The 24516-nt window shown below is 49.3% G+C and overlaps 8 protein-coding genes across 8 annotated transcripts; 5 read left to right on the plus strand and 3 right to left on the minus strand.

Moving 5' to 3' along the window:
* Positions 1 to 98: 98 nt before the first annotated feature.
* PGRI_045620 (M20 family dipeptidase) lies at positions 99 to 1734 on the plus strand (the record flags this gene model as incomplete). Its single annotated transcript, XM_040792275.1, has 5 exons — positions 99 to 130; positions 185 to 216; positions 264 to 331; positions 379 to 1496; positions 1551 to 1734. The coding sequence occupies 5 exons, from the start codon at positions 99 to 101 to the stop codon at positions 1732 to 1734; spliced, it is 1434 nt and encodes a 477-aa protein (XP_040644242.1).
* A 391-nt stretch (positions 1735 to 2125) lies between these two features.
* Positions 2126 to 7639, minus strand: pld3 (phospholipase D; the record flags this gene model as incomplete). Its single annotated transcript, XM_040792276.1, has 3 exons — positions 2126 to 2132; positions 2182 to 2250; positions 2310 to 7639. The coding sequence occupies 3 exons, from the start codon at positions 7637 to 7639 to the stop codon at positions 2126 to 2128; spliced, it is 5406 nt and encodes a 1801-aa protein (XP_040644243.1).
* Positions 7640 to 8337: 698 nt separating this feature from the next.
* PGRI_045640 (uncharacterized protein) lies at positions 8338 to 9442 on the plus strand (the record flags this gene model as incomplete). The annotated part of the gene is made up of 2 exons (XM_040792277.1): positions 8338 to 8668; positions 8721 to 9442. 2 exons carry the CDS (start codon positions 8338 to 8340, stop codon positions 9440 to 9442), a joined length of 1053 nt encoding a protein of 350 aa, XP_040644244.1.
* Positions 9443 to 10003: 561 nt separating this feature from the next.
* chl1 (DNA helicase) lies at positions 10004 to 13880 on the minus strand (the record flags this gene model as incomplete). Its single annotated transcript, XM_040792278.1, has 11 exons — positions 10004 to 10222; positions 10411 to 10609; positions 10742 to 10834; positions 11223 to 11791; positions 11845 to 12015; positions 12066 to 12434; positions 12480 to 12731; positions 12779 to 13408; positions 13463 to 13629; positions 13678 to 13770; positions 13820 to 13880. 11 exons carry the CDS (start codon positions 13878 to 13880, stop codon positions 10004 to 10006), a joined length of 2823 nt encoding a protein of 940 aa, XP_040644245.1.
* Positions 13881 to 14277: 397 nt separating this feature from the next.
* Positions 14278 to 16701, plus strand: PGRI_045660 (uncharacterized protein; the record flags this gene model as incomplete). Its single annotated transcript, XM_040792279.1, has 5 exons — positions 14278 to 14381; positions 14437 to 15160; positions 15212 to 15331; positions 15381 to 16634; positions 16690 to 16701. 5 exons carry the CDS (start codon positions 14278 to 14280, stop codon positions 16699 to 16701), a joined length of 2214 nt encoding a protein of 737 aa, XP_040644246.1.
* A 481-nt stretch (positions 16702 to 17182) lies between these two features.
* On the plus strand, positions 17183 to 18082 carry PGRI_045670 (uncharacterized protein; the record flags this gene model as incomplete). The annotated part of the gene is made up of 5 exons (XM_040792280.1): positions 17183 to 17265; positions 17338 to 17350; positions 17407 to 17449; positions 17503 to 17565; positions 17619 to 18082. The coding sequence occupies 5 exons, from the start codon at positions 17183 to 17185 to the stop codon at positions 18080 to 18082; spliced, it is 666 nt and encodes a 221-aa protein (XP_040644247.1).
* Positions 18083 to 18646: 564 nt separating this feature from the next.
* On the plus strand, positions 18647 to 20356 carry PGRI_045680 (putative spindle poison sensitivity protein Scp3; the record flags this gene model as incomplete). The annotated part of the gene is made up of 3 exons (XM_040792281.1): positions 18647 to 18761; positions 18825 to 18946; positions 19031 to 20356. 3 exons carry the CDS (start codon positions 18647 to 18649, stop codon positions 20354 to 20356), a joined length of 1563 nt encoding a protein of 520 aa, XP_040644248.1.
* Positions 20357 to 21284: 928 nt separating this feature from the next.
* PGRI_045690 (putative RSC complex subunit (RSC1)) lies at positions 21285 to 24054 on the minus strand (the record flags this gene model as incomplete). Its single annotated transcript, XM_040792282.1, has 5 exons — positions 21285 to 22226; positions 22281 to 23531; positions 23583 to 23651; positions 23698 to 23860; positions 23915 to 24054. 5 exons carry the CDS (start codon positions 24052 to 24054, stop codon positions 21285 to 21287), a joined length of 2565 nt encoding a protein of 854 aa, XP_040644249.1.
* Between the last annotated feature and the right edge of the window lie 462 nt (positions 24055 to 24516).

Genomic DNA, 24516 nt, shown 5'->3' on the forward strand with positions numbered 1-24516 from the left:
TCCGTCGTCTCCCATTTAGAGGTTCTTTTTCTTCTAGATTTTCTTCTATTCGTCCTCCTCCTCGTCGCTTCTTCTACGGTCATATCAGTGATTCCAAAATGGCACCTCAGTTGGAGCCTTTTTTCAAGCAGTAAGTATGCTATTCCCACAAAGAGCCTTTTAACTGACAGTAAAAAAAAAAAAGGGTCGACGACTCGTCCAACGATTTCATCGAGCGTATGTAATGCTGTGTTCTCACAAGGTTCTCGCTGATTTTAGTCAAGGTCTACGGAAGGCGGTTGCGATTCCGTCTATCTCAGCTCAAGATGAGAACCGACCGGATGTGTTCCGCGTGAGTTTCCCAGCAGACATCAAAAATATAGGGTCTAATCTTTTCAGATGGGGCAATTCCTTGCCGACGAGCTCACAGCTCTTGGAGCCGAGGTCGAGCAACGACCATTGGGCAAGCAGCCTGGCAAAGAGCACCTCGAGCTCCCACCTGTGGTGATTGCGAGATATGGCAACGATAAGAACAAGCGCACTATTTTGGTTTACGGTCACTATGATGTGCAACCTGCTCTGAAGGAAGATGGCTGGGCTACCGAGCCCTTTGAGTTGACAATTGATGAGAAGGATCGGATGTATGGCCGTGGCTCTACCGATGACAAGGGTCCCGTGCTGGGCTGGCTCAATGTTATCGATGCTCACCGTAAGGCTGGTATCGAGTTCCCGGTCAACTTGTTGTGCTGCTTTGAGGGAATGGAGGAGTATGGATCTGAGGGTCTGGATGACTTCATTCAGGCCGAGAGCAAGAAGTACTTCAAGGATACAGATGCCGTTTGTATCTCTGACAACTACTGGCTCGGCACTGAGAAGCCCTGCCTCACCTATGGTCTGCGCGGTTGCAACTACTACTCCATCAGCATTTCGGGCCCCGCTCAAGACCTGCACAGTGGTGTCTTTGGTGGCTCTGCCCACGAGCCCATGACTGATATGGTTAACGTCCTGTCCAAGCTGGTTGACCCCCAGGGTAACATCCTGATTCCGGGACTAATGGACCTGGTGGCTCCCCTGACTGAGGAGGAGCAGACTCTCTATGGAAACATCAGCTACACTATGGACAACCTCCACGAGTCATTGGGTGCCGAGACAGGTATCCACCCCACCAAGGAGCGTACTCTGATGGCCAGATGGCGTTACCCCTCTCTGTCCATCCACGGTATCGAGGGCGCTTACTCTGCCCCCGGTGCTAAGACCGTCATCCCCGCTAAGGTCATTGGTAAATTCTCCATCCGTACCGTGCCCAACATGGAGAGCGCCGATGTGAACAAGCTGGTCTTCGACCACATTAAGGCTGAGTTTGCCAAGCTGAACAGCAAGAACACTATGGATGTTTGGCTGCAGCACGACGGCAAGTGGTGGGTAGCCAGCCCCAAGCACTGGAACTTCTCGGCTGCCGGCAAGGCTGTTCAGCAAGTCTTCGGAGTCGAGCCTGATATGACTCGCGAGGGTGGAAGGTAGGACACTTTGTTTTTCCATTAGACAATATTTTCACAGCTAACCATTGATAGTATTCCTGTCACATTGACCTTCGAGCAAGCCACCGGCAAGAACGTCTTGCTCCTCCCTATGGGAAGCTCGACTGATGCTGCGCACTCTGTCAACGAGAAGCTTGATAAGAGAAACTACATTGAGGGAACTAAGCTGCTGGGAGCTTACCTGCACTACGTCGCGGAGGAGCCTGCCTCTTCATAGATATATAATCAGTGAATCGATTTTCTGCTATCTCAACAGTATTTCAACAGTATTTTAAACCAAAATACAACCTGTTTCATCAATAACATATGTATTACATATATACACCACACAAGACAGGGACATCAGGATGGAGAGAATATACTATTCTTGTATTGGAAAAAAAAAAAAGTTGATTACTTATATTGCGCTACTTAGGGGATATGAAGAACCCCGTGGAGCACAGTTAACATAAAAGCTGAGTAGTCAAAGAGCCACCAAGGAAAGTCTATGAAAATGAAGATGAAAATGCATCAATCGCTATAGCGGCGCTCGAGAATTCCAACGCAGACACCAAGTAAACATAATTAAATCAAGAGCAAGACGCCGTCAAGTGCAAAACAATTCGAAATTAGTTGCTGTATATCCATTAGTAACATGCTCAGGAATCTATCAGGAAGAACTCACTAGATCTCCAGAGGAGAAATCTGATCCAAAGCATAGAGCCAGTTTCCACCTTGCTCCTCTTTCTCGAGCCTGTAAATGTAATTTGTCAGTATGTCCTCAGGTCCCACGGGATAGAGGTTGAGACATACCAGTCATAAGGCCACATTATGAGATGGCCTTGAGTATGGTTAAGAAGGTCCTCCGCACGGCCTTTGTCCAAATACTCATCTGTACCATGGGGGTCACGCTTTGAGCCAATCGTTGTAGCTCTGCGTCTACGTCTCCGAGACTGGCTCGACGAGTTCAGATTTAGGTTCACAGCTTCAGAGTAATCAACATGAGCCGTGGCTGTTCGTGGCTTCTCAATATCCTCACTGGCGACGGCACCATTCTCGTCGCTGGTCCCATTTGGAACCTTACCTAGCAGGTTTGGATCCGACGCCGTCTTGAGGGGGGCCTTCTCGTCGATAGACGATAATGTCTCCTGCTTCGCTAACTGCTCAGATTGAGTACGACCAGCTTCGATCCCAGTTCCGACCTTCTCGTCAATTGTCTGGGGGCTCTTCGGGTCTGCCTGCGGTCCTTCGGCTCTTGGGGTGATGAAAGACATCTGAGAAGCGATCGACATAGGAGAGCTAATCGTAGCACCGGACGGGGGAGGGCCACTTTGTTTTTGTTGGGGTTGGGCTGGCTTGTTGCCTGGTTGGCTCTGCATCTCTGCAAAGCGCTCACCATATGTGGCATACTCCTTGTATTCCTTCCAGTTCTTCACCTCGCTGTCGGGCATGCAACGGAACACGGATCGGTAAATTTTGGTGTTTTTCTCGGCGACGGCTTGCCACGTGTCCAGGTAGAAGCCATCAATGATCGGGTCCCTCATACAGTCGTTATCGATGAAGACACGCTTGAGGTCTGGAACAGAAGGGTGTTTCTGCTGAGCGGTTCCATTTTCTTCTTTCGGTATGTTCAACCCGGTACTGCCAGTCTCGGACTCGCGGCTCGACGATCCAGTAACTCCATGGCCTTGTGATGTGGTATTTGAATTGATCTCGGAGTCACCATTGGTCTCACTGGATGAGCCAGGTCTGCGGTTCTTGCGGGTCGAGGGTGTTCGAGAGGGCTTTTGCTGCGATGATCGTGGTCGCTCAATAGTACCTTTCCCTTCAGGAGCGATGGGTGAAAGCAGTGCTTCTCTTCCATGGGCCTCTATATCCGAATCACGACCGACTACTAATCCAGCCCGAGCAGCGGCTTTCAGATGATCGGGGCCATCGCCTTCAACGTCTTTCCTATGATCAGGATTTTCAGTGACGCGAGGGTCGGTAGTGAGCTTGCGGTTCGATTTGAGGTTAGGGTTAGCACCCTGCTCCCAATCAACATCATGGTTGAAACTATACATGTCCTCAGAGCGAGAAAGGAACTCATCCTGAACACGATGCCGACGTTCGACCATCTCCCTCTCATCTTGCCGTTCGATGGCCGAGGCCTCCGAATTTCTTCGCTCTTGATTGTCAACTGGGCGCTCGCTTCCTTCCGCCACCTGGATCTTGCGTAGCTCTTCTTCAGTAGCAAAGTCGTGTTCCATGAGTTCGTCGACATCAATTCCGAGATGCTCTCGCATCAAACGCATACGCAAGGTATGTGGGAATCGACCAACAAGGTATGGCTTGCCATTCATGCTCGACATGATCATATCAGTATCTCGCACGACAGATGCAACCTCTGAATCACGCGAACCCAACATGGATCGTTCGTTGATGTTTGCTGATCCAATGATAGCAGCGCGATCGTCAACGACCATGCATTTGGCGTGAATATAAAGTTGCTCAGTCACCAGTGCCTTTTGCGGTCCAATCTTGCCCCAAGTTCGCAGACTGTAGAACTGGATATAGTCCTCTGGCTCGATTCCAAGAGAACGAAGACGACCGAAAATGGACGTCTCTCCACGGCAGATACTGCGGTATTGACATTGCATGATAAGGCGAACACTTGTTCCACCTTCACTGTCCACGGTGTTCTGGAAACCTGGCATCAATGGGATGACAATGACAGCACGCCACGCTTCCTCATTTTTAGCAGCTCGGACAATACGTTCAACTAAGGCATCGCCAATGAGGTTCTCAATCTTCCGGCCCTCGATCTCGCAAGTGCTGATGAAGAACTGGTTCTCGATGTAGACAAAATGCTCAGATTCCTCAATCAACTTCACATAAGCATTCATGATGCTGTGCTCGACGACATCGGGTGTTCCTGTAGACCACATGCTGCTAGAACGGAGAATTTGTACCTCACAAGTTCCATCAAGACCCAAGGCTTCCAAATCAGCGGGATTAAAATCGGGTGGCGGCAAGAGGAAGGGTGTTGGCCGCGTGGGTTTTCGCTGGCGAAGAATGTAGTTCCAGCGTTGCACGAAGTGACGAGTAAGATCCCGAGCAGGCTGGCCCACGACATGCATAGAAATGTCATGCCACGGCATCCGGGGCACAACATTACGATCATACATCTCCTCATATGGCTTATCCAGGTCATAGAAATCTTGGATTCTAGGATTGGAGTAGTCCTTACCTGGCCAGAGTTGACAATGATCCGCATCTTTGGGGCCATCGGTAGTTTCGAAGCCAGTAGGCTTGTCATCGGTCAATTGATGCTGAGGGGTATCCCAACGCCCAAAGCACAGATCGATACCCCCAACAAATGCGATAGTGTGATCGATGAGACAAAGCTTCTCGTGGTGGGCCCAGAAGAAAGTATTTTGCCGGAACTGATTTGGTGATCGCTGAACAAAGATATTAGGGTGGAGATCAAGAAGAGAGAACTTGGAATACTCCGAATCAATTGGAATGGCGGAGTTGATGTTGCGATACATGATTACAAAAACTTTGACGCCTTCCCGAGCTTTCTGTTGCAGGAGACGGTCCAATCGCCATTTCTGACTGATGGCAGCAGGCCGACGCATATAAAGCTCTGGGCTCAGCCACCAGTCATGGATATAAATGACATCCTTTGCCTGGTTGATTGCGCGTGAGACAACCCACATGTGATCTCGTGCATCGACCAGCCACTGCGCAAAGCAGTTTTGTCGTACAGGCGCGAAACTGTCGAACCGGTTGGGGCGCATCCATGGGGTATTGGCAACCATGAAGCGGATCGAGTCTTCAAACTGTTGGAGTTGACGCTCATTTCGAGCCAGCAGTTTGAGCTTGCGTTCAGAGTTCTCAAGTCGAAGTGTATGGTGCTGAGGGTGTCTCGCAGACTGCTTTGCAGATTTTGCAATATCCTTTGGATTCTGTTTGCGGAGACTGAGCTTCGGTGTCTGAATTTTGAAATGAGAATCCACCAAGAAGACATCATAAATATTCATTTCCTCGGGGGAGTCCACGCAGACTACATAACTGTGCCTGACCAAAAACCACTTCGGCGAATGACGCTTCTTGACCATAGATGGGGTGAGTGCCTTTCGGAAATCAAGACCTTTGGAGGATTGAATAATCAGGAATCCTTCTTTGCCATGGTAACTGCCTTCTGCGGCCAGACGGACACCGAGAGCGGACAGTTCCAAGAACTTGCACAGGCGATTGCTGTCGGCTCTGAAGATCAGGAATCTAATCATCTTTTGCAGGTAGAGCTCAAGCTTCTTTCGCTGCTTCCCAGGGTATGTTTCTTTCCTAGCCCCCGAGACACCTTCATGGGTGGATGAAGGTCCTGCGGCTGAGTCTCCTTCTTGATTGGTGATGCTGGACTTTCTTCGAACAAGCGGGCCGGAGGGCCGGCGCTGGTGTGGTTGTTGGGTCTGCTTTTTCTTCATTGGAGGCCGCTCTGTTCCACTCATCCCCTCCGCACCAGTCTCATAACCGCCTTCTTCATCTTCATCCTCGAATTCACTTTCGAGGCCTCGCACACCTCGCATGTAGGGGAAAGCACTTCTAGGGAATCGAGGGAGACTGGGGCTGTTCTCACTCGTGCGTAGCTGAATGTACTTCTGAGTTCCCAGATGAAGCTTATACTTGAGATGCAGATTGGCAAAGTCCCTTAGCGTGCGGAAGATGATCCATTTCATGCGAGTCATACCACTTCCATACTCCAGTTCGATTCGGAAGACCAGATGACGATCCCCGGAGTGGGAATCAATCCGGCTGTCCGTAACCCGAACCTTCAATTGCTCCAAAAGGATCGGGATTCTTCTGCTGCCATGCTCATCTCGTTGGAACGCGCTGGCTAGTATAAGGGCAGCAGGTACGGCTGAAGCGAGCTCAGCAAGCAACTCTGCAGATTTCTTATTGTCCACCGTGTTTTCTGGCCTTCGTCGCTGCCCAATAAGTTTCAGGCCAGCTTTGATTTGTTTCCATCGCTGGGCACTGGCACTGGTGCCGCGCTCGGTTCGATGGCGTCTCCAGCTCGCCGTTAGGCTTTCATCGTTTCCAGAAGCCCCGGCAAATCCGGTCAATCGCCTCAGGTTGCTCGGCCGTTGTTCTTCCGGGTTGGCATCTGGGTGCCGATCAGTATAGCTACCGACCCGAGTATTTGCCCACGGACGGCTCCTCATCCGCCGGCTCAGCCTTTCACGGCCTTCGTCTTCCGAAACACCTTCACGTTGTTGGGGTATGAAGTCTGTAGTGCTTGCTCTTCGAGGGAAAAGATTAGTGCGATAATTTTCGAAAGGTGCGAAGGAGGATGAGAAGTGGAATGATGGTCTGCGCGATGTTTTAGGCGTGGTAGGGGCAGTGTTGGAGCCATTCTCTTCCTCCCATTGCTTCCGCCGTCGTTGTGTTTTTCTCTTTTCACGGGGATCACGTTGCTCACCGCCGCTCTCTTCCGCGTCGGCATCAATCTCGCTACCTTCTTCTTCCAGGGGCTCTGGGAAGCGAAATTCCCCCCTTTCCGACCCCGGAGTAGCTATATCACCTGGAGCCGGGCGAACGTCCGTACTGGCACCGCTGGGAGATCGTGAATGTGACGCAAAATTGGGTGCAGTAGCAAGTAACTTCAGTTTGCCGAACAACGACTGCTTTCCTTTGGGACCCTGATCATCATCATCGTCGTGTTGAGAGGCGGGTCGAGGTTGGGACCGGGAGTGGGACGCGTCGGGAGCCTCGGTATCTGTATCTCTGAATTGTACACTTGGGGCACGGGACGGAGGGGACACTCCGGGGTTAGATGACTGGCGTTGATGGCGACTCCATGGTTGGTGATCCTCGGCTGGTCGGTTTGGTCGAGTGCTCATGGATGATCTGCCCCTCGGTGATCCATGCTTCAAGGATGATGGACGCCCATCTTCCTTGTCTCCTAGTATTCTTCCCGTTTCGTGATCATCCGTGGGTTGGGTGGATTGAGTGGACTGAGTGTGCTTGATCGAGGCTGATTCCTTAGGTTCGGTGGGAGAAGGTAACGGGGATGATTTTGATTTGTTTGAATCCAAAGGCTGCTTCTTTGTGTTGACCTTCAATGAGCCAGTTTCCACATCTTTGTGAACTGAAGACATTGTTTTGAGCTAATGTAAGATGATTATCAGCTGTAGTTCAACAGATCCTACGTTGTACATACTCAATTATCAAAGATTAATCTTCATCCCTGAAAGAAAAGGGGATAAAGAACGTGTGTTGACATTAAAAGGAGCATTAGATTAATTTACAGTGGAGTTTAGCTTGGTTCTCTGGAGAAAAAGCGGGCGGTCAAGTTTGGAAAAGGGGTCATATTATTTTTAGTGTTATCTGATGTATCTTATGTATGGAGTAAGTATGTTGTATTAGTGAATATAATATATGAAGTATATAGAATGAAAAATATACCAAAGTGATTTAAGAGTATTTTACTTCTTTATAGTGATATACAATGGGCCATATATAGCCTTAATTGAGGGTTGTTGAAATACACTGGATTTCATATATATAAATAATAAAAAAAAAAACATTGAAGGTTTAGCTTGTCAAAATAAAGAAAATATAGAGAAGATAATAGAGAATATAATAAAGTCCACTCTTAATAGTATATAATCTCAGAATTAAATACCCAAGGCTAAGTAAGGCCTCGGCTTTGCGTACTATACCCGAGTCGCCTTTATCTCCTCCCCCGCCATTTAAAACTTATCTCTCAACATATTTCTTTTTTTTTTTTTATATATATTTCGTCTTCATAACCATGACTGATCCATTAAAGTCATTCGACGATTCAGGTAGGCCCATGCCAGGTGCTGTCTCCCAGAAGGTCTATGCAATTGCCGGCATCTCATCAACGGTTTTTGGACTGGAAGAGCTTCGCAAAGAGGCTTCGGAGGTCGCGTGCCTCTGGCTTCTTCACCCCAGATTAGCCACCCAGGAGCGTATGACGAACATTGCCAACTCCACCATCACCGACTGGAACACTAGAAACCGGGATACACCCTCGGCTAAGGGCCTGATTGCTGTCTCATTCGATCAACGAAACCATGGCACCCGGATGGTCGACCCTCTTGCTAATGAGACTTGGAGGAAGGGAAACCCTCGGCATGCCCAGGATATGTTTTCCATCTTCCGTGAGTGAAAGTATTCTTAATATTAAGATATAATATTTTGACTATTAATCAGAGGGCACTGCAAGAGATACATCGTTACTAATGGACTACCTTCCCTCCTACACATTCCCCAATGGTGAGCATAGCATCACCGAGAACCTAGTCCTTGGAGTCTCATTGGGTGGACATGCAGCATGGAGCTGTCTACTGCATGAGCCTCGAGTCACCGCCGGGGTCATCATCATCGGCTGTCCAGACTATATCAATCTGATGGCAGACCGCGCACGATTGTCCAAGCTACCATCATGGACTAAGAGTGACCCACCTGGCGCTGAGATCCTTGGCTCAGAAGCCCTGCCGACTTCTTTCCTGGAGACCGTCAACCGATATGACCCTGCCGGCATGATGCTGACGCATGTGAATTGCGGGCCATCCACCGGTCCTTTGCGCGAAGGCCCGTTGCCTCAGCCCTCAGAAAGCGAGCAGCAGGTACTCCGGCCGCTGCTGACTCGTGCCCTGGGTGGCAAACGAATTTTGAATCTGTCTGGTGGCAAGGACAAACTTGTTCCTTACCATCGTGGAGAGCTGTTCCTCAACTGGTTCAAGAAGACTGTGTCGTCCGATGGGTGGTTTGGTGATGGTGCGGTATCCTTTGAAGATATCATTGATCAGACGGCGGGCCATGAGGTCACTCCTAATATGGCCGACGAGGCTGTTAGATTTATCAGTGAAACGTTGGCTGCGGGTCCCGATAAGGCTGGTCGACGAGGTTCCGTGCGGGAGTCGAAGATTTGAGCATTAAGCCATGGGTTGTAAATATTTCGATGTCTACAATAGATGACTGAAATTAGATGTGCAAGACCTCTTATCACTTCCATAGTTCTGGTAATCGGACAGATTGATAGACCCCAAATCTACGAATATGACCGTAGCTTTGACTTTTTTTTCTTTTTTTAAAAAAAAACCAAACCTGCGAAACCTTGAAAAGCCTTCCTCGAACAAGACAGCCACGGTCATACCCTACACGAGCATGTTTTAATAATGCAGCACACTCTGCCCTCCAGTAGTCATGACAATTGGTACGCATGAACCACAAAACATTTGAAAAAATCCTCCTTATGGTATTTGTTTAACACACTGATGAAATCGTAAGGGCATTCGGAGGCCATATGCTATGCTGATTGCATACAAAAAAACCCTTTTTATTTTCGACCGCCCGAACCGACTTGGTTTCGGTTCGGGCAGATCTCATTTTGAGTTCCGATCGTCCTCCATGCTGGCGAACGAACACAGCTAGGGCTTCAAATTGCCCCTATTCACCCGCCCTTCTCCAGAAATTTCTCGACGAATCAACGCTTATGCGACGAGCTCAACAACACCACCGGCGGCCTTGATCTTCTCCTCGGCGTCACGGCTGACGTAGCGGGCACGAACGACGACGGGGATCTGGGGGAGACGGCCCTTTCCAAGAACCTTGGAGTAGCCGAGGGGCAGGAGGTCGATGACGGGGGCGACATCGGTCTTCTGGCCGCTCAGGTAGGCATCGCGCTGCTCAGCGGGAACGAGGGACCAAAGCTATAAAAGCAAGTCGTAGTCAGCGATAATTGTCCTTATCAATGGTAGTTCATAATTGTTCATATTCTTGTTGATTGGCCTTCCTCCTCTTTAATAGTGTCGCTATTTGCGCATCTCCATATCCAGACCAATCCACAATTTCTTCTCCTTCATATCGAATCGACTCGCTAGATGTAGATAGAACGTACCTTATCGACGTTGATGGTGGGCTTCCAGAATTGCTGGTTGGTCTTGTGGAAGTAACGCATACCGACCTTACCGAAGTAACCAGGGTGGAACTTGTCGATGTTGGTGCGGTGGTGGTGCTGACCACCGGCCATACCACGACCACCGGGGGACTTGCGGTGCTTGCCGACACGACCGTAACCGGCAGACACATGGCCGCGGCTGTGAGAAAATGAGAGGTTAGTGATATGTTGCTGTGATGTTGCGACGGGCTATGACGAATTTGGCTCCTCTGGTCGCGATCGACGAGAAAAGAATTCGATTCAGACGGCACAGGAAAGGGTGTCGACTCACTGCTTCCGGGTGTTCGAGAAACGGGTAGGCATCTTGTCGGCGGGGGTGTTTCGACAAGACCGTTGATGTTTGGCGTTGAAGGGATCGTTCCGTCTACAGGATGTTGAAATCCAGGCTTAGAGTGTGCGCTAACAAATTCGCTTGTCCCGTGACCAGGGAACCCTAGCCCTGGCTTTGTCAGAACTTATGTCACCTACAATGCACACCGCCTTTCCCATTCTGCCCATCTTTGACAATTTAGGGCTTTGGTACATCTACGCGTGTCCAATAAGCACGACCTTTATGTAAAAATGTGTTGCTGTATCATTTGCAATCTTTTTATTTTTTTATACTAATACCTATCGCGCTATCGCCTTTTTTTTCTGCGAAGAATTTTGAAAGTCTCTGCACAGTCATCTGAGCCGCCCGCGTGGGAGGTTCTGGGACCAAGCTCTCTCTAATCCAACCAGGCAGTTTTTGCTGGATCCGTGACGACTCATACCGGCGGTCGATCATGATGATAGCAGCGTAATCGTTCACATGCCTGATGGCTCGACCAATGCACTGGTTCACTGCTCTCATGCAAGAATTCTCGTAAAAGTCCCTGCCAGCTGCTTTGCCAGCTGCTCTCCTTTCTGGCTCGGATCCAGGAGCCAGTTTGTAAGCCTTCTGCTCGAGGTACTGGATTTTGGCCTGCCAGACAGCGCTGCGGATATTGGGAAATGGCAGGCCGATGATAAAGACGCCCCGCCCTAGCTTGTCAGAGAAATTAATGCCTTCTGACAACTTGCCGCCCACGATAGACAGAAGCAATGCTCCTGATCCTGATTCAACGGCCTCGGTATACTCCCGCAGTAAATCGTCTGTAGTTGCCACGGCTTCGCGAGATTCGTAGAGTATCTTCTTCTTCCGTTCCAGTAGATTGAGAGTGCTTTGGCCGTTACCGTTGGGGATGGGCTTCTTCCAGACACTCAGAACATGACTAAGATAGTCATAACTGGGGAAGAATGCGACGACACCGTCTGGAATAATTTGACAGAGGGTTGCTATCGTACGCCCAAGGTCGGTAATCTAGTTGACATGTAAATAACAAAACTTTCCCAAGTGCTGAACTTGGTACGTACCATTTTCTCGGAATTTCGTGCCTCATAAGTAAAATCAAATTCGTTTCCCATTAGCCCTTGAGTCAAGGATTGCGCCACCAAGTTGGATTTTGGAATGACGTGACCATAGCTGAATGTCTCTAGTCGTTCTGGGGGAAGATACGAAAATAAATGATTCACATAATCTGACATCTGTTGCGAGCATTAGAGAGGTACAATGCAGAAGGAATGAACGAACTTACCGGAGACATGGTACCACCAGCTAGAATGACGGCTCTAGCATCTTCTGCAATTTCCCGGAAGTGGTTCGTAGGGTCAAGAAGCATGTAGTTCAAGGAAACATCGTCTTGACTTTTCTGATAGAAAAGCCGCCCTTCTTCCGAAGGGTTCATAAGAGGAAGAAGGAAGCTTTGAATATGGAACAAAACCGGCATTGTTACCTTATCCCTGGGCCGACCAGGTTGTGACTGTTGCGAAGCTTCAAGATAGCCGTCAACCTTCCGGGCGAGCTTGCTCTCCTGTAAATATCTAGAGAGCTTATAAGGGTTTATCTGGTCAACTCCCTTTCCGGCCATGAGATCTGACGTCTGCACTGAGCCTTCCATTGGCCCCTTTTGTTGTGAGATTAACTTCATATGCTCTGCAATAGAGCTTACCAACCGGATGACTTGCGCAACGTAGTTCCGATTCTTCCCTTTCAATCTGTTCTTGAACTTGCGAGCATATGTTGTCAGTTCCCCGATGGCAGTTTGCAGTTGACTTAGTGAGACAGCCACCGAATGAATGCCAGCTATTGCATCCATGAGGTTGTGGGCTTCATCAATGATGACGATATGACCTTTTACGGACAGATTGAGGGCATCACGAGCGGATCTTTGTAGCAACAAGGGATATGGAAGTGTGACGATCTAGTATTAGGTTAGAATCGACGTTATACCTACCGAGTGAAACTGACCTCGCTATGTTTGATAACTGGACGAGATGCATAGTAGGGACATATTCCGAGCCTTTTCCCAACCTGGGCAATATCTTCGATGTCTTTGACTGTGGACAAAGTATGGTCCCTGAATTCAAGAGCCAGAGCCTCGTCATCTTTGGATGGAATAAAGGTGCACTTCTTGTCGGCTGCTACACCCGCTTGCTGTAAATCCAAACACTTTTCATTAATCGCGGTGTTGTTCTCCAAGGCCCGAACTTTGGGGTTGATGCACAGGTTCTTTCTTGACCCTAGCGACAGGTGTTTCACACGCTCTTCCAGTTTAGAGAGATCATCTTTGCTCTCTGGATCGAGATCGCTAGGTAGACTAGATGGGAAGGTGACTCGTCGCAATTCGCCGGCAAATTGACTCAGCTGAGAATGCGTTCTTGAGCAAAAAAAGATCTTGATTTCATCATCTCCGTCATCCTCTTTATCTTTCTTTGCCGAGAATTTCCCTTGAAACCGTTCTAGCAAGGCTAAAGTGCTTGCAGACAGACCGTCAGAATTCGCGGAGTTCTGCTTTTTCTGATTGTCTGTGTCGCTATCATAGTCATCAAGAACAAATTGATCATCATCAACAAGCTCCGGTGCTGAGTCGTCAATTCGCTATGTTTTTCTAAGTTAGTATAGTATTCCACCAATCGCGGAATATATGCGTACCTGCTTCTTATGTGGTCGGTCTGAGCTGTCCTGGGCCTGTTTCAAACGTTCTTCCTCTTGATGAATCTTGGCTAGTCGGTCCTCAAATTCTTTTCTCTTTTCGGTAATGGCACGCCTAGATTCCCGTTTGGCATGTTCTATCATCCACTCAGGCTCATCATCATCACCTAAAAAGGTCAGCTGATATGTATTATAACTTTCATAATCGGACCCACATGTTGCATCGACTGTTGCCTGAAAAGCCTTTCGCTTGTGATCTCGAAGCCAGGTCAAAGAACCACAAATTAAACTTAGAGATTTTCCAGTACCTGTATAATATATTAGATGTAATAATAGAAACACAGGTATGGGCCTTACCAGTGGGGGATTCAAATACGGCGATCTTGCTATCTTCTAGGCAAGAGTACAAAGCCTGCATAAATTGTAGTTGAATATCATATGGTTCATAGGGATGATGAAAATCCATGGAGATATCTGGACAGAGAGTACATGTATAAAGGAAAGATGAAAAAGGGGAAAATGAAATAAGCGGGTTTTTTTTTTGCAAAATACAGGTACGTATAACAGTTGAAAATATTACATTACATTAATTTTCAAAAAGATATAAGACTCAAAACATGAGGCTGAGTTATATAAATAATCTTGATTTATACTCCGTACTCCGTACTGGGCTCTATAATAATAATAATAATAATAAAACCAGGTACTATTAATAAGTTAGACAGTGGGGTCTACTCTTTTTTCCCTTAAACTTCAACTTCTCTTACCCCTCTTTCTTAACACATGCACTACAACAAGAATTTCCCATTTTTACAATGAATAGACCGCAGGGTGGTCAACAACGTTTAGGTGCAACTTGGTATCCAGGGGGGCAAGATGACTTCTACATGCCAGAGGTCATATCCCCATCTCCTCAAAGGTATTCATTTATATTTACCTCTGATGCCGAAACTACGAGTACTAATTCACCCTAGAGTGATGCCAGAAGTGCCTGAGAATATGCAGGACAATATTGCTGAGATGGAATATCGCGCTCATGACCCCCGCTCCGGACCACCGCAATACCAACGCGCTCAAAGCTATCCCGAGCGCACTTCCTCCGCTCAGGGTCCACCACCCCAACACAATCAATTCCATGATCCTAGTTCTTACGCGCAATCTGCGACCTATGATAGCATGGATCATCCCAACTTTTCACCTTTCCCAGTCTTGCGGAATCCACCACCTAATGTTCCGCCCACCGATGAACAGAGAGAAGCCAACCTAGAGCGCGCGCGGATGGCCGTCCTATCGACCACAGACCCGGAAATGCAACTAGCATGGGCCTTGGATGCCCTCGCCTTTGTCGAGGTTGCTGCACAGAACGATGTCCGCCTCTGTTTGACCCAACCCCCACGTCCGCAGACCCCGCAGGTGGAGCGACAGCTGAGGGTCGACGCAATGAATATTGTCGGCTTTCTAGCCGAGCAGCGCCATCCTAAAGCAGAATTTATCAAGGGCATGTGGCTTGAGTTCGGCAAATTTGGCTGCCCCGTGGATCGCAAGGAGGCATTCCGATCATACTCCCGAGCCGCTGAGAAGGGATATGCGCGCGCCGAATACCGGATTGGAATGCAGTTCGAGAGCTCGGGTGAGCCGGACAAGGCTATCAAACATTACCAGCGTGGTGTGGCGCGGGCGGATTCTGCTTCGTACTATGTGGGTTATCAGATACACTAAGGGAAAGTGGAGAGGCTAACATACCTGCAGCGCCTGGGAATGATGATTCTTTTGGGTCAGCATGGACAGCCCCAGGATTTCAACACGGGGTTGGAGTACATTCGGCTAGCGGCGCAGTCATGCGACCAGAACGCACCTCAAGGTGCATATGTAAGTTCTATAAATCTTGTCTTCGAAATCGTTCTAATGGAAAAAAAAGGTATACGGCATGCTCTTGGCTCGTGAGCTCCCCCAAGTCAGCGTCCCGGAAAGCTTTCTACCCCTTGATCTGAACTTGGCACGTGTCAATATCGAAAAGGCGGCATATCACGGATTTGCTAAGGCTCAGGTCAAGATGGGTGCTGCATATGAACTCTGTCAACTGAGCTGTGATTTCAACCCCGCACTGTCTCTGCACTACAATGCACTGGCAGCCCGCCAGGGCGAGCCCGAAGCCGAGATGGCGATCAGCAAATGGTTCCTGTGTGGACACGAGGGTATATTTGAGAAGAACGACGAGCTGGCATTTACATATGCCCAGCGCGCGGCCCAGAGTGGTCTTCCGACAGCTGAATTTGCACTGGGTTACTTCTATGAGGTTGGTATCTTTGTGCCAGTGGATATCAAGGAAGCCCGTTCTTGGTATGCCAAGGCAGCTGCCAGTGGTAACAAGGATGCATCTGGTCGGATTGAAAGTATTTCACGCTCCAAGACTCTGTCTAGAAAAGACCATGAGAAGGTCGCAATCTCACGTATCAAGTCGACGCGATATACCGCTCATCAGCGAGGTAACTCACTGGAGATGACCCCAGAGAATATACAAATGCCAGATCCTTCGAGAATGACCTTGTCTGATGGCCCACCATCTGCGGCTCCTTACCCCGATCGTCCTCACTCTACTCGCCCCCGTCCCCAGCAGGGCTATCAGCTGTCAGACACTCGTCCAAGCTCTGCTTTCGGTGTCAATCCCAACCTTCGATCTAATGCACCCCCGGGATATGGTGGCCCACCTCCCCAGGGCCCCGGAAATCGCACTCCGTCCTATGGGCCTGGTGGATCCATGAACTACCGCCAGTCTGGCCCTGGAACCCCTCTCAGTGCCCCTGCTGGGCCTGTCAGCCCGCAGGCTAGTAACATGATCAGTCCTGGCGGGGCTCCTCGTCTCGATATTGGCTATTCTGCACCCATGCCGCCTCCAGGTGGGCGACGCCCACCACCTCGACTTGACTCAGTTCCGGATCGCAAGCCTATGAGACCTCCCGTTTCTGGTCATCCCGGTTCACCCTCGTTTCCTCCACGTATGGAGTCTCGGCAACATTCTCATGGTTCAGGTCCCTCTACGCCCCAGCCGGCTCCCTCCGTCGCGTCATCGAGTTCATCCACGCCGCAGCCAAAGCCAGCCAAGCCGCCAAGCAAGGGACCCAAGACCTTTGAAGAGATGGGTGTTCCTAGTGCGAATAAAGACAGTGATTGCGTACGTAAATCCTACTGTTTAGCCATTGAACTTGAACTGGAGCTGACTCTTGCAGATTGTGATGTGATACCCCGGGCTCTGTTCTCTTTTTATCCAAGCACTTCTGGCTGTCTCCATTCAACTTGCATTTTCTCTACTTTCTATAATCTCGGGGTTTCAAAAGTTTTCGCCGTCCGAGAGGCGAAATGGTCTCAATGGGTCTCCTTGTTTCCACATAACTGCATTTGCACCCATCTCATTTCTGCCTTGAGCTTTTTTCCCCCCTGGACATATTATTCGGTTTGTAAGTTTGGGTATGAATTAGATATCAGGAGTAGTTATGAATTTATTATTTTCATTGAAGGCTTTAAAATCCAGTGTCACATCCACGTGAGGTCCCCACGGGTGTAAACTTCACTCAGTACAACTCCAGTGCAACATCTTTCTGATTACACCATGGCTCCACGTAAGCCAAAGTGTGCTGCAGCCGGAGAAGATGGTTAGATATTCTCTTTATCAAATCCTTGAGGCTGACAGCTACTAACCTTGATCCTCGCAAAGATGCTTCAATGATCCGGGAATACCTTCGTGAGTATCCGGGCAATATCTGGGCATTGACAAATCTTAGCTTAATGACTTACGCGACAAATTTGTAGGTCAACAAAAGTATGGTGGCTCTGATAAATTGTATCTACGAAGCAGTTGCTAACATCAACCGGCACAGTCGTCCATATTCGGTTCGCTCCTCTTCAGGACAGCCCTAGGAACAAACCGCTGATCAAACGTCGTTTAGGCCATTGATATTTCTGCGAACCTCCACAACAAAGTGACTAAAGGTGAGACTGGTTGTGTGAGCCTGTCCATACTTTTCTAATATATGGATTTCTAGCGCAAGCCGCAAAAGTTCTCCGGGATTTGCATGAGAAGAAAGAGATTGAAGGAAGAGTTTCCGGTAAGTTGGATATACTGGAAGAAAGAGAGATACGAAAACCAAACGACGTATAGGTAAACAGACAGTCTACCATGCTCTACAAGATCCGTCCGACATCGCAACCCCGGAGGTAGCCGCGGCTCTCAAGCTTGATATCGAACGCCTCGAGGGTGAGATTTCAACTTTGAAGGCAAACGAAAAGAGAGCCCGAGCAGCGTTAGCAGCCCTACATGCAACCCCCCGGATATCCGAACTCCGGCAAGACATCAACCGTCTTGAGGCCGAGGAATCGACGATCCAGGCTCGCTTGGCGAGTTGCCACGAGAGCGACCCTGTTCATATATCACCGGAAGAAAGAGAGAAGCTTGAAGAGGAATGGAAATATTGGCAACGGCATGCCAATGTGCGCCGTCGGATGTGCCGTGATCTCTGGGGACAATGCTCCGAGGTACTTCCAGAAGGCATGACTGCGGCGGAGCTGTGGGTGGGTTTTTCGAATGACGCCCAATATCCAATTGTCAATGCTCTGGAATTCTGACAAATGTTATCAGGAATCTTTGGGGCTTGAAGGAACTCTCCAATAAGAGGTCCATGCGGAGTGGTGATCTTTCTAGTCCCCACTCTGGTCACATCATTTGACACCGATGAAGTACAATGGACAATGTACACGTTTAATACGAGAGCTATGGACTCGAGAGACTGTGTATCCTATTTCCGATGATGATCTGATTCGCCGGTATGCAAGAACAGCTCGAGTATGGAATGGAGGCAACGGGGGGAGGCGAACCGTAATCAGACAATGTCATGAGAGAGACTATTAAGATTGTATAAGATAAATGTTATAATATTATGTTCTTAATATATACAACTTTCTCACTTTTCTTCACAACCTTTTTTTTTTTCTTTCTTTATTTAGTCTTGTCATTGATCTTTCTTCTTTTCTTCCCCCACACACACCCCACCCAAGCACTGACCAGACATACTAACCCCCGCCCACCGCCCGCCGAGCCTCTATCTCTCTTTCCCCTCTCCAATCTTCAACCCCTCCCACTTCTCCATGCAGGTGTATCCTCCATCATCTCGTCGAGCCAGTCATTCAGAGATGAGAGGTCGTGCGCCTCTTCCAGTTACTTCTGGGGCGGTCCCCCAGAATGGACATTCTCGCAATCCATCGGGACTTGACGTGGCCCGCAGCCCGCCGAATCAGAGCAATAAGAGTAAGTGACTCGATTAATTCAGAATCATTGTGTCCAGTATTCAAACTAATCCTTATCGTCTAGACACCAAACACGTTCCTTGCAAATTCTTCCGCCAGGGTGCCTGTCAGGCCGGGCCCGCTTGTCCTTTTTTACACTCAACCGATGCTGGAATTGACTACGCTCCGTGCAAATATTTTGCAAAGGTATGAAATTGGCACCGATTCGAAGTTTACTCCCCTTGCGCGTTTTCCGAGACTGTCGGAAGTTAACGGGGCAATGGGTTTTAGGGCAACTGCAAGTTCGGCGCAAAATGCGCACTAGCGCATATCCTACCAGATGGACGGAGAGTCAATCGGCCGACTGGGAACATGGGAATAGGAAGCGGCCACCTCAATCTGGGCGGCCGGGTGAATCCGCAGGCTTATGTCAACCAGGACTCCGCCTTGACCAACTCGGTGCTCTCCCAACAGCGCATGAACGGCCATGAGCAGCCTCGATATGCCCCGCAGCTGGCCCCGCAAGAGGAGTATGGATCTCTGCACGGGCAGCAACAGCCGTCCTATGATGGTATCCCTACGATCGATACGGGTCTGGCCTCCGATGCCGGCTCCAAGTATGGATCTCCCGCAGAGGATGTCCGATATCCCATGTCGCCTAATAACAACCACCTTAGCGCTCTTGATGCGGGGCTCCCGGCTTCCTTCGATAGCCAAGGTATCTCTCATGCTGCCCGTTACGGTCCGGTAGCGGCTTCCATGCCATCGCAATTTGGATTGGAATCGCCGCCACCCCAGAGACCGGGACAGGCAGATGTTTTCCGAAACCTGCGTGACATTGGCTATGGTACTAGCTTGCGCAAACCTTCATCGAACATCGGGTCTTCTCCTCCCGCTCCTGAAGATACAGTCGGAACCCGGTTCATGCACTCGTCACGCCCCGTCAAGCCACGCATGCTTTCCGCTAGTGTTCCTCGTCCTATGGCCCTTGAGGACTGGGATGAGAATTTCCCCATGGAAGAGGACTACCTACCAGTGAACCTGCACGACGATGTTCTGACTCCGCAGGAAAAGCTGCGCCGACTCTCCCGAACTGATAACGATCTAAGCTCCAGCCACCGCGACCTCAGCGGCCTTGGCATGACCAGTACCAGCTTTTCTAAGACTGGTTCTCCCCTAGCGTCCAGCCCGTCTCGGTTTGGTGCGTTGTTTGCCAAGCAGCGCCAGCGCAAGGAAGAGGAATCCCATGGCTCGTCCTCTTTCCACATCGGCTCTCCTCTCCGTGAATCATCACTGCACCCAATCGCCAGTCCTAACCTAGGACCCATTGGCAGTAGCCGGGCATCCCACGAAGGGTCATCATTCCTTTCAAGCCCTGGACGGCAATCCTCAATGTCGATGATTTCTGAGCAGCTTGGCGGCATGGGCCTTCACCCTGGTTCTGCTCGCCAGTCATCTGCCGGTCCTGGCCGCCTTGACCGAATCATCTCTCCTCCTGTTAACACGAGCAAGATCGAGGAGGAAGAGCAGAGTGATCTAGTGTTCGACATGGAGGAAGAGGTCGGCAACAAGCGGAACAGTGCCTCATGGAGTGAGAACAAAGAAAGTTCCACTTAATCCTCTTTGTTCCAGCCAATTTCGTCACGATGCATCAAGTCCAAGTCCAACATTGGAACATGTTCATATTCAAAAACACAAGAAAAAGGGTATTGGAGTTCAATTGGGCAACATACATCAGAGAGACAAAATAAAAGGAGGGACCAAGACAATACATCCTTTTCTCTCTTCAAGTGAGAATATCTGGTTTGGCAAAAGCAAAAGGCGACGAAAAAAAAAAACATCACATCCCTCTCATAGACTGGCCCTCAGCATCATCTGCCTTGTTTTATTCCTTCATTTGGAATCATCTAGACCAGTCATATGTGTTTCTCATTGCTGTTCAGACTTCTCTGAAGAGCCATTTACTGTATTAATCTCTGCGTTTGATTTGTTTTGATTTGCTTACAGTTCTGGGTATCGCATTGTACCTGGGTTGACATATCTCGACTCTTTCATATCTGCTTTTGTTTCATGATTTCACGACCACTGCGATCTCCGGTGTTTCTTCGGTGCTTTGTCTTTCTTGTTCTTTGTCCTCTACTGTCGGAACATGTGGTCTTGATTTTCAGGACTGCAGACATGTACAAATTGGAGATGTGCAGATAAGCAATTCCTTGTTTTGTGATCATTCAGTGGATAATCATCTAGTAGATGTATTGTAGTATGTAGTTTGTTGGAGAGCATGTTAACATTCAAATTTGAGAATAGGTACATGTATATATATGTCTACATCTTCTCCGGGGCCCAGTTACAACTGATGTACAACTGTAGACAACATCTACATATGCTTATTGACATGCAATTTACCGGCCAGAGTGTATGAACGACTATAATAAGAATCATTCCATTTTGTACCTAATCATACATACCCTGAAACTAGAATAGACGCCTCAAATATTACGCCTTTGGAAACCAATGAAACCACGCCAATATGTCCACCTTTCTTCTAAGCATCGTCCAGGTACAAAGCAGTACCCTTTAAGTTGACCAAACCTTCTGTCTCAGACTGAGCCTGAATATGCTCTGTCTGTTCCACAGCCCGGCGATCTGCTAAAGCACCACGCTCCCACATTCCATCGAGATCCATAGCAGCGCCATCCCGAGCCCGATTAACATATCCATAGAGCTGATCCGTACCCGTAACGACGCGCTGCACCAGTGTCTCAAGCGCTTTACCAGTGAGCGCCCCGGCACGACTCTTAAGCTCAGCCTCCACCTCAGCGCGTTGGCGCTTCCTAGAGTCATTACGCTCCGCCTTCTCATCGGCCAGCTTACGCTTCCTTTCTTCGACCTTCTTTTGGTGCTCTTCCTTTGTAGCAAGGTACTTTAGGGAATGGCCGAGCTTCTGGGTAGAGGGCGGGATGAAGTCCACCGGAGGCGCAGAGAAGAAGAGCACACGGCCGTGGTCGTCGCAGTGGAATTGCTGGCGAATGTCTTCTGGGATGGCAGCGTTGGCTGCATCACTCAGGTGGAAGACCTCCACAGGCCGTGGTGCGTTGGGGTTGTACACGGCTGGCGGGGCTTGCATGCGGTTTTGGGGGTACCCGGTGTAGGGGGATGGCTGGGCTGCTGAGTATGGTTGGGCCGCTGGTGAGGTCTGGTATGCACCTGCTGGTGTTTGCGGGGTGGCGAGGTTGCTAGCGCGGCGTTGAAGAGATGCTGTAAAGGCTTGGGATGGGGTCATTTGGTGGAAGCCTGGTGGGCGGATGGGGGCAGGAGTGGTGTGTATGATGATTGGGGGTGCTGCTGGGGAACGTGTATGGAGTGCAGCAGTGCCTGGGCTCATGGCCGTTCTGGGAAGTGCTTGGCTCAGTGATTGACGGGGTGCTACAGACTGGGGTAAGGAAGGAGGAGGCGGGGATGGGGTTGGCTCGGGTGGTGGGGATTCCTAATGTTCGTTAGCTTTCTAGGGTCATTTCTCATGTTGCTGTCAAAGATTTACATTTTCATCTCGCGGACGGCGATGAACAGCGCCGGCAACAGGGGGTGCATTGTCGGTTCCCCAGGTCGGCCGAGGAAGGTCATCGGTCTCCTTAGCATCCTCTTTTAGGAGATGCTTGATCGGACTAGGAATTTTCTTGATCTTGCGCGGCACATCAAAGAGGTCCATCTCGTAGTCTTTCTCTCGCACTTCATCTGGTAGACAGCTAGCCCATGTCTTGATCTTGTTCAACTTATGTTTCTCCTCGTTATAGCGAGCCTCGCACACGTATATTTCCTTATCCGGTGCGAGATCTCTTGGGCGACCACGACTGTAACGGGTGAAGAACATAACGAAGCAGCGATCCACAATCTCATCAATCCGGTGGTCTCGGTATTGCCCAGTCTTCACAACCTCGTTGGGGTAGAAGTGTTTCTCGAAGTGATGTACTGTCTGCTCAGGACGGTAATACCAACACGCGTTAATCCATTTTTCTCCATCAGAGTCCTGCCAGGTTCGGTAGATCTGCGCAACGATGGGCTTGGTCACATCGTTTTGGTTTTGGATATGAACCCAGTCGCCAACCTTCCACAGTTCACCGCGGTGGAGGATGCCATCAGGGAGTGGGAAACGTCCATCTTCCATCAAGAACTCGCTATCGGGCTTCTTCTTTTCCTGCTCGGCCAACTTTCGTGCCTCGGTTTGCAAGTCAACCGCATCCTTGAAGATCTGACTGTCGGACTGGTTGTAAGCCTTGGCATTTTCGAACATGAGATCGAGATCGCGCATGAAATGGTCGACGGAATTATACTTCTTGCGCTTGGACTTGCGCTTGATAATGTCAATGGCGATGGGTTCCTTGATCTCCATGTAGTAGTCCGGATAAGCGGCTTTGTCGGGGAGGCGCTCAAAGTGGGTGATCTTCAGGTGGCCACCGGCGCCCTTGAACTTCCGAATTCCCTTTAGAATTGTCTTGATGCGGATTTCCATAGGTGTATCCACGCGGGGAGGACGGCCTCGCTTCTTGCGAAGGTCGGGTTCATGCTTTTGAGTCAATCCACGCTTGAACCCGGGCTTGGGACCAGGCTTCTTCCTGCGCCGGCCCTCATCTTCAGAGTCATCCTCTTCATCTTCTTCCTCCTCCTCCTCTTCCTCATCATCGTCGGGCAGAGGATCGGCCTCTGGGATCTCTCCAAGATCTGGCAGTTCTGCCTCATCAGCGGGGATCGCGCCCTGGGCGGCTAACTTTCTGAACTCGGCGGCGAAAACTTCCTAGAAATCCTCAGCTGAATGCCTAGGGTGGCGGAATTTACTCGAACATACTCTGATAACTAGCGCATCTTCGTAGGCCTGTGATTTAGGCCTGTTGTATGTTTGCGCATTGTGTGGAATCTAGATCATTAGCTAATTGCAAACCTCGAGGAGTGCAATAACTCACCAAGGCGCAATCGCGAACAAATTCGGAAAAGTTTTTATATTCCCGTTTGTTGATGCGCGCTTTCAAAATACTCAGGGCCATCGGCTCCTTGATGATATCGTAGTAGTCGGGAACATAACGCTTGTTGACACTGCGATGGAACAATCGCGACGGGTCATGACCACTGCGCAAGGTAATAGTTAGCTAGCGATCATTGTAAATTTCGAGTCAACCTTACTCCTCTTCCCGGTAATCGTAAATTGCCATGACCACATCCATCATGAGTTTCCATGTTTCGCGGCTGATCGCACCGTCATTCTCGATGGAGTTAACGGGTTGTTCACGCGGGGGTTGCGATAGCTCTTTCTCGGACTCCATGTCGTTGGCGACAAGCGCGTTTCCACGCAACGGTAAAATCGTCAATGGAGATCAAAGGAATTGAAGCAAGAAAGTCAGAATTCAGGTAAGACAGCAGGGAGGCCCTGGAGAGGTCGGAGAATGTTTTACGAGCGCGTCCAACTGCAGGGCTGAAGCTATTACTGACTCAGCAACAATTTTACGTTACGGTAATTTCATGACGGAAGCCTTCAAAATTTCAACATTATTCAATGTTTCAATGTTCAATGTTTCAATGTTAGGACATCAATGTTTTCAGCTTGTATGTCGTTGGACTCAATCATATCATTTCTATATGCGTCTCTTCTATGGGGATCTATGCTATGGCTGCCTACTGCAACTGGGGTTGAAGTTGTTCACTCAGACTAACTTACTTTCAAAATAGCTCTATGGTTGCTATGATTGGCTTCAACATTGAATGTTGGTGCCTGGGTATCACCCCGT

This window comes from Penicillium griseofulvum, assembly GCF_001561935.1.
Source record: "Penicillium griseofulvum strain PG3 chromosome Unknown contig_84, whole genome shotgun sequence".
NCBI lineage: Eukaryota > Fungi > Ascomycota > Eurotiomycetes > Eurotiales > Aspergillaceae > Penicillium > Penicillium griseofulvum.